The 7,897-nt window shown below is 42.9% G+C and overlaps 1 protein-coding gene across 1 annotated transcript; it reads right to left on the reverse strand.

The window, feature by feature from the left end:
- Positions 1-941: 941 nt before the first annotated feature.
- marchf5l (membrane-associated ring finger (C3HC4) 5, like) lies at positions 942-4,998 on the reverse strand. Its single transcript, XM_023987454.2, has 7 exons — positions 4,866-4,998; positions 4,329-4,415; positions 4,019-4,221; positions 3,747-3,877; positions 3,383-3,557; positions 1,894-2,060; positions 942-1,790 (listed from the first exon to the last, which is right to left on the reverse strand). Exons 2-7 carry the CDS (start codon positions 4,355-4,357, stop codon positions 1,614-1,616), a joined length of 882 nt encoding a protein of 293 aa, XP_023843222.1. The 5' UTR covers positions 4,358-4,415; positions 4,866-4,998; the 3' UTR covers positions 942-1,613.
- Positions 4,999-7,897: the final 2,899 nt, after the last annotated feature.

Below are 7,897 nucleotides of genomic sequence, written 5' to 3' on the forward strand. Positions count from 1 at the left end.
TTTACAATGAAGGATTTTTATGAATTATCTTTGAAAGACAGGGTCCTGAAAAAGGGACGTTTCTTTTTTTGCTGAGTTTATAACTCTGGCAGGATACAAAGGGCTGAAATTTTGTATGTCTACATTTACTAAGGACATAAACTTCYCGATGACAGTGTCCCCYTGAGTGACAGAACAGAGCCAATCATGGCGTAATACTCCTATTTTTTGGTGGCTCGCCCCACCGCCACAGAAAGCACTGAGCTAGGCTGAAACACCTGCATTTTGGAGCTGCCTTACTCAAGAAAACAAAAATGAGACCATGTGTGTATGATATATATATWTTTTTACATTGTTTGCAAACCTATATGTGACACATATTAATGCCAAAATAACATGCAAAACAGGCAAGTCCCCCCCCCKAAAAAAATATTTWTATTATTTTTTGCTAAAAATGTGGGGCTCAAAACATGTAGGGTTCTGATTTAGCTTATTCATAATTAATTCATCATTAACGTTTGGTTCATGCATGTGACCGACCAATACCTCACAAGGCTTCTTCTCTCRAAGCTGAGACCTTGAAACTGAGATATCCCTTTGTTCTGGGCGTACTGCCAAATTGCTTAGGCTGATGGTGAGGATTCCTCCCAGGCKCCATCAATCAGTCACTTGTATGAACCCAGTCAAATTGGTTATTAGAAAAGCACAAACATAAAAATGTTCCTTCACAAATTATTGCAATAATGTCAGCCAATCAGCAATCAATGAGTAAATGTTGTCCAATTGCAATGGAGGCAGTAACTCACATGGACTTACCGAGATGGCATTGGTCATCATTTGTTCCCCTTGTTTCCTCASTTAAAGTTCTACACCACCCCTACTATCAAATTGACCTACCTCTGGCTGATGAGGCACTAACGGAAAGTAGAAGTCATCCCACTTCAATAATAACAGAGAGAATGTAGTATTTAACAATCAAATCAATTTATTAGCTAATTCATTCTTACAGGCAAATAAAATAGCAAGGGTTCTACAAAGTAGACCAGYGGTGTCGAACTCCTTTTATCCAGGGGGGCACGTTCAGTCTTCAACGTGGTCCAAAAGGGCAGCACTAAAAATTGGTTATATTTCCTTGTATTAAAAACTTGCGAAAAAWWYTTCATATATATATATTTTKTTTTTAATATATACTCAAAGCACCCACGGGCCGGATTCGACCCCCTCGCCGGRCAGATCCGGTCCGCGGGCAGTATGTTAGACACTCCTGGTGTAGACATGCGCACACACAGAAACACACACACACATGATTGGGTGGATATCTTACAATGAAATACCAGAGCATGGTTGAGTTCAGGAGACACCAATGGGAGAAAACACTTTCAAAGAAAAAAACTAACAATTGCATTTCTATTTGACAAGTTATCTGTTTGGAAATGTAACACACCTCTTAAACACACCCCTTGTCTGAGTAAAATAAAACTACATTGTGCTTGATTGCAGGTTTCTCTTTGTGTGAGGTCAGGGAACAGAGAGGATTCTGGGAGGCTGTCAATCGTTTCTGCTCCAACTTATTATATCTCCGCTKTACCTCTCCGTCCCTCCTTCGCCCTCTAGGGTTAGGGGGAGTGTTGTGTTCACTCGTTTCCACTATCCTCTGTGTCGTCCTCTCCTCCCTCACTCCGTCCCTCTCCATCTATGTCCCTCTCTCTCTCTGGGTAGTTGAGGATGTGGCGGTTGGCCTGGGTGAGGTACTGCTGCTGTTTGAAATACACCTTAAACACTCCCTTCATCACCACAAATGCTATACCACCCTACAACACAGAGGGAGAGAAAGGGAGAAAAAGAGAAATATAAAACACCTGCCACCCCAGACATACTGTACACACACACACACACACACACACACACCCTCACCAGAACGGTGCGTTGCAGAGATGAAGGTACCCTGCTGAAGATCAGCCGTCCCACCAGGCTGGCCACGGAGGGGAAGATGAGAGCTCCACACAAAGTACGAGACACTGACAGGTGGTCCCCTCCATTACTCCCATCAGCTGGCACACGGGGCAATGGACGCCCTATACCTGTGTGGGATGGGGGTGAGGGGAGGAGAGAGACAAAAAGGAGAGTTTAAAAAAATTATTATCAAGTGAATTTCATTTGCAGAATGTACCACAGCGCCTTTGTAAAATATTCAGACACCTGGAATTGTTCCACATTTTGTTAGGTTACAGCCTTATTCTAAAATMMATTAAATGTTTTTCTTCCCCCTCATCAATCTACACACAATACCCCATAATGACTAAAGCAAAAACAGGTTTCTGTAGCATTGAAGGTCCCCAAGAACACAGTGGCCTCCATCATTCTTAAATGGAAGAAGTTTGGAACCACCAAGACTCTTCCTAGAGCTGGCCGCCCGGCCAAACTAAGCAATTTGGGGAGAAGGGTCTTGGGCAGGGAGGCGACCAAGAACACGATGGTCACTCGAACAGGGCTCCAAAGTTCCTCTGCGGAGATGGGAGAACCTTCCAGAAGGACAACCATCTCTGCAGCACTCCACAAATCACGCCTTTATGGTATAGTGGCCAGACGGAAGCCACTCCTCAGTAAAAGGCACACCTGACAGCACTCTTGGAGTTTGCCAAAAGGCACCTAAAGAGTCACTGGTGTGATGAAACCAAGATTTAACTCTTTGGCCTGAATGCCAAGTGTCACGTCTGGAGGAAACCTGGCACCATCCCTACGGTATAGCATGGTGGCGGTAGCAGCATCATCATCACACTGTYGTYATGTTTTTCAGCGTCAGGGACTGGGAAACTAGTCAGGATCGAGGGAAAGATGAAAAGAGCAAAGTAAAGCGAGATCCTTGATGAAAACCTGCTCCAGAGAGCTCAGGACCTCAGACTGGGACAAAGGTTCACCTTCCAACAGGACAAGGACCCTAAGCACACAGCCAAGACAATGCAGGTGTGGCTCCGGGACAAGTTCTTTAGTGGCCCATCCAGAGCCCAGACTTGAACCCGATCGAACATCTGTGGAGAGACCTGAAAAAAGCTGTGCAGCGACGCTCCCCATCCAACCTGYCAGAGCTTGAGAGGATCTGCAGAGAAGAATGGGAGAAACTACCCAAATACAGGTGTGCCAAGCTTGTAGCGTCATACCKAAGAAGACGCTGTAATCGCTGCCAAAGGTGCTTCAACAAAGTTATGAGTAAAGGGTCTGAATATTTTTATATATTTGCAACCATTTCTAAAAACCTGTTTTTGCTTTTGTCATTGTGAGGTATTGTGTGTAGATTGATGAGGTGAAAAACATTTGATCCATTTTAGAAGAAGGCTGTAACGTAACAAAATGTGGAACAAGTCAAGGCGTCTGAATACGTTCCGACTGCACTGTGTGTGTGTACCTGGAACTAGCAGCTGTAGTTTAGAGGAGTGTCTCTGCCACAGCCTCAGTATGTAGTCCTCCCAGCGTATCATCTTGCCCAGGACCAGCATCACAGGGATGGTAGGTAGACCCATCAGGAGGAACAGAGGGTCGGCTCTCTCCATCACATCCAAGCCCTTCTTATGGCCTACCACCTGTAGAAATAGGGGGAGGAGGGAAAGGGAGGGAGGTAAGGAGGGAGGGAATTGTGGATCTCGTGTTCTGTGTTGCATTGGCGTTCGCAATGGATTCACTGAACTAGTTAGTAAGTTAGTGTTAGTTATGGTCAATGGCAAGGGTATAATGGTTTGAGGTTCAGGGGTCAGGAGTAGAGGGTCATGTACCTGCATGACAGTCACAGCTCCATAGGTGACAGCTGACCAATAGACTGTCCCCACCACCACCCCAGCAGCAGCGAACGGACTGGCCCGCGACAGAGCCCTGTCCACCTGCTGGAGGAAGTACACCAATGGCCCTGGAGGGGGGGACAGACAGACATATACAGTCAGTAAAATACACACACCTGGACAGAAGGCACTACAGAGTAMAACTATCTTGTGTGTGCGCTGCAAGTTGCCCATATCGGGAAAGACTATACTCTGTGTGTGTCAGTTACCCATCTTGGGGAAGACGATGCTGTACTCTGTGCCACACTGAGGGCAGCAGACAGCTCCTCCACTGTTTCCTTTCTGCTTCTCATCGAGCCAACGCTGCAGACAGGCCTGGTGGATCCACTTGGTACAGCCCTTACATCTACAGGGGCTCACCCACTCTGCCACGCGGTCCTCTTTCTCTGTCGCAAAACACACCCAGCAGTGCCTGGACATGCACACACACAGTGGGAGATACAGGTGAATACACACAGACAAAGGCAGGCAAAGGTGACACACACACACACACACACACACACACACACACACACACACTTCTCAGGGGGCTCCTCTACACAGGCCATGTTGAGTCCGTTCAGTTCCTCTAGGTCCCTGTCTCAGCATGGGCCAGCCAGGAAGGACCTGCATACAAAGAGTCATTTTCACTTTCTCTACATCCTGCATCTGGTTATTTTACAGACAACATTTACCAACTGTCTGTATTAGCTTGCTTCTCCTACATTCAACTAACTCACTTTTGGTTTGGCCAAACTTGTAACTAATTTAACGTTAGCTGTCTCGGCCATGCCAAACTGACATGCCCCAGTCAGTGAACAACTGCAAGCTAACCTGAGATAACGTTAGCTAGCTAATGCTGTGATGCTGGTTTTCTGTGTTTTAGTTASATCATAAAATGACATGTCGTCCATACAACTTGCCAATAAAACGTTTTAATCGCTTTGTGATTTTTGTTAAGGCCGAGATTGCGTCAAGTGTATAACGTTACCACAAATAGACTAGCAAAATAGTTTAGTAGCTATGGAGGAATTCATAACTTCTAGTTGTTGTTGAACAATGACAGTGGTTTCTTACCTCAATAATGCCTCTATATAAATACCCCGAAGTACCTCACAGTCAGTTTTAAACTAGCTGAATGACAAGAGAAGAGTTTTGATCGCTAAATAATCTTCGTCAACTGTCACCACCATAAAGCAGACAGGAATAATAAAGTACTTCCGGGTCACGTATTTTTGGAATTCTTCAGAATAAGAGTAACGTCCTGTATACGTTGTAGCTGAATTAATAAGTAGAGCGAAATTGTGCAGAATTATATATATATATATATATATATATATTATACTAACTATCATACAAAGAATACTTTCAAGTATTTCTATGACATATTATGGGATAATTATTTGTATAAATATTAAGCCTAAATGGTGAACAATATTTTTTGTGCATGTACAGTGCACGGTGCACTCCAATCATTTAGAGAACCATACACAATTTCCTGTAGGTTGTGTTGCAGTAAATGGAGGTTCCATTCTACTTAGCAGCACTTCTAGTTTCCAAATCCACAGAGTTACACCCAGAGGAGCGTCACTGCTTGTTTTTCGGCCCTRCAAGAGAGTCCAATCAGCTGAAATCCAGTTGTTTTTTCATATCGGACATAAATATTGCACTGTACATAATCGATTGTGTGTCCATAAAACCAGAGGCCTACTTACTAGAGTCCCTAATATACAAAACAGATGAGTTTCAACCAAAAGTTTGCGTAGGGCCCCTGAACACTATATGCTACAAACATAGCACTGTAAAGGAAAAACTATTGTTTGTGTTCATCAAACCAGGGTCCAGTCTACACTTTTGTACTATCACTTTAACTCTACGCTGACCGGCTAATTCAGAACTATATCTTATTTACAAAGGAACAAATAAACTACTTTAGCTTACTCTTTGTTTGCTTRCAGTGTGAAATYAAACGCCATTCCATATCAGACGTGCGCTCTTGACTTGCGCTACAATGGTGGTGCCAAATTCCGACAATTAGCAGGTGGTTAGGTGAGAAACTAACTGCTAAAGCGAAACAATGGAAACAATGTGATCAGTAGATGGAGTGTTAACTGACTGGCATTCCTGTAAATTACCTACTTTTTCTAATGATGATGAGCAGGCTGCAGACCTTATATCAGACTTTAAATCGGTGCAAGGCCAGCCTTTTGTGACAAAATATGCCTCAGGTCAAGCGTTTTGGCTGGACAAATAAAAAATATCATCCTAGTAAGATCATGTAAATGGSTTAGTATCACACCAATCATCAGATTGCTTATGTTTCTTAAAATGGCGGGGAAACAATGTTGATTTGTGCCCAGTGGGCTGATTCTACCGATGAGTGTTACTGTTGATGATCAATTTCTGTTGATGATCAAGTAACTTCATTGTGATATTTGTTATGAATAAAGCATGCTTTAAAGAAATATATATATATACTTGCATCTCTCTTGACRTTTTTAATGTAGTCATTTATTACTATTCTTTGTATATTTTCCGAAGTGTTCACCAGAAGGCTTTGACTTMTACATTGTAAGCTATTTTGGTATGCAATGCGTCCTGTGACTCAGTTTTTTATTCAAACTCACCTGTTTTGTACTTTAGGGACTCTAGTGAGTATACTGGACCCTAGTTTTTTGGGCATACAATCAATCAATTTTCCTGTATAGTGCTATATTTGTACCATATAATGTCCAGGGCCGCATTATAAGCTGTTTGACCACAGTAAAAGTKCAGCAACACTTCCTGACCTAAGTRTTTGTTCAAACTGACCACTTTTGTATTCTAGTGACTCTAGAATACACTTTAAGCTGTTTGACCACAGGAAGGGTTCTATTCAATCTGTATCGCAGAAGTTCAGCGTTACAGCGCTATTGACATTTAAAGGCAATATTCCTGTGTRAGTGAAGACTGCATTGACAGTAAACGCTGCACATATCGGCTCAATCGGAAATGATCTTTACATTTCTATTGTGCAATCTGTAACGTTTCAGCAATACAGAATGACTAGATCACTGAAGGTCCAGAAACACTTCCTATGACCTAGGTTTTTGTTCAAACTCATCTGTTTTGTACAGGTACTTGTCTATGGTGCAATATCTATGTCCAATATGAAAAACATACTGCATTTAAGCTGATTGGCCACTCTTTAATGGCTGCAAAATGAGCAGCAAAGCTGTCATCAAGGCAAAGAGTGGCTACTTTGAAGAATCACAATYTAAAATATATTTTAATTGGTTTAACACTTTTTTGGTTATTACATGATTCCATATGTGTTATTTCATAGTTTTGATGTCTTCACTGTTATTCTACAATGTAGAAAATAGTAAAAATTAAGAAAACCCTGGAATGAGTAGGTGTCCAAATTTTCACTGACACTGTATATATATATATATATATATATACTACATGACCAAAAGTATGTGGATACCTGCTCGTCGAACATCTCATTCTAAAATCATGGGCATTAATATGGAGTTGGTCCCCCCTATACCAGCCTCCACACCTCTGGGAAGGCTTTCCAGTAGATGTTGGAACACTGCGGGGACTTGGTTCCATTCAGCCATAAGAGCATTAGTGAGGTCATGCAGTGATGTTGGCAGATTAGGCTTGGCTCGCAGTCAGCGTTCCAATTCATCCCAAAGGTGTTCGATGGGGTTGAGGTCAGGACTCTGTGCAGGCCAGTCAAGTTCTTCCACACCAATCTCGACAAACCATTTCTGTATGGARCCCGCTTTGAGCACAGGGGCATTGTCAAACTGAAACAGGAAAAGMRCTTCCCCAAACTTTTGCCACATAGTTGGAAGCARAGATTCGTTTGGAATGTCATTGTATGCTGTGGCATTAAGATTTCCCTTCACTGGAACTAAGGGGCCCGAACCATGTAAAACGGCCCRAGACTATTATTCTTCCTCCACCAAACTTTACAGTTGACACTATGCATTGGGTCAGGTAGCGTTCTCCTGGCATCCGCCAAACCCAGATTCGTCCATCGGACTGACAGATGGTGAATCGGGATTCATCACCTCAGAGAACACTTTTACACTGCTCCAGAGTCAAATGGTGCAAGC

The sequence above is a fragment of the Salvelinus sp. IW2-2015 genome, linkage group LG5, assembly GCF_002910315.2.
Source record: "Salvelinus sp. IW2-2015 linkage group LG5, ASM291031v2, whole genome shotgun sequence".
Taxonomy (NCBI): Eukaryota; Metazoa; Chordata; class Actinopteri; order Salmoniformes; family Salmonidae; genus Salvelinus; species Salvelinus sp. IW2-2015.

Coding starts and splice junctions, on each gene's coding strand:
- marchf5l (XM_023987454.2), bottom strand. CDS start 4,357: ATGGCCTGTGTAGAGGAGCCCCCTGAGAA. Junction 4,222..4,328: donor GTAGAGGAGCCCCCTGAGAA/GTGTGTGTGTGT, acceptor GTGCATGTCCAG/GCACTGCTGGGTGTGTTTTG. Junction 3,878..4,018: donor CATCGTCTTCCCCAAGATGG/GTAACTGACACA, acceptor CCCCCCCTCCAG/GGCCATTGGTGTACTTCCTC.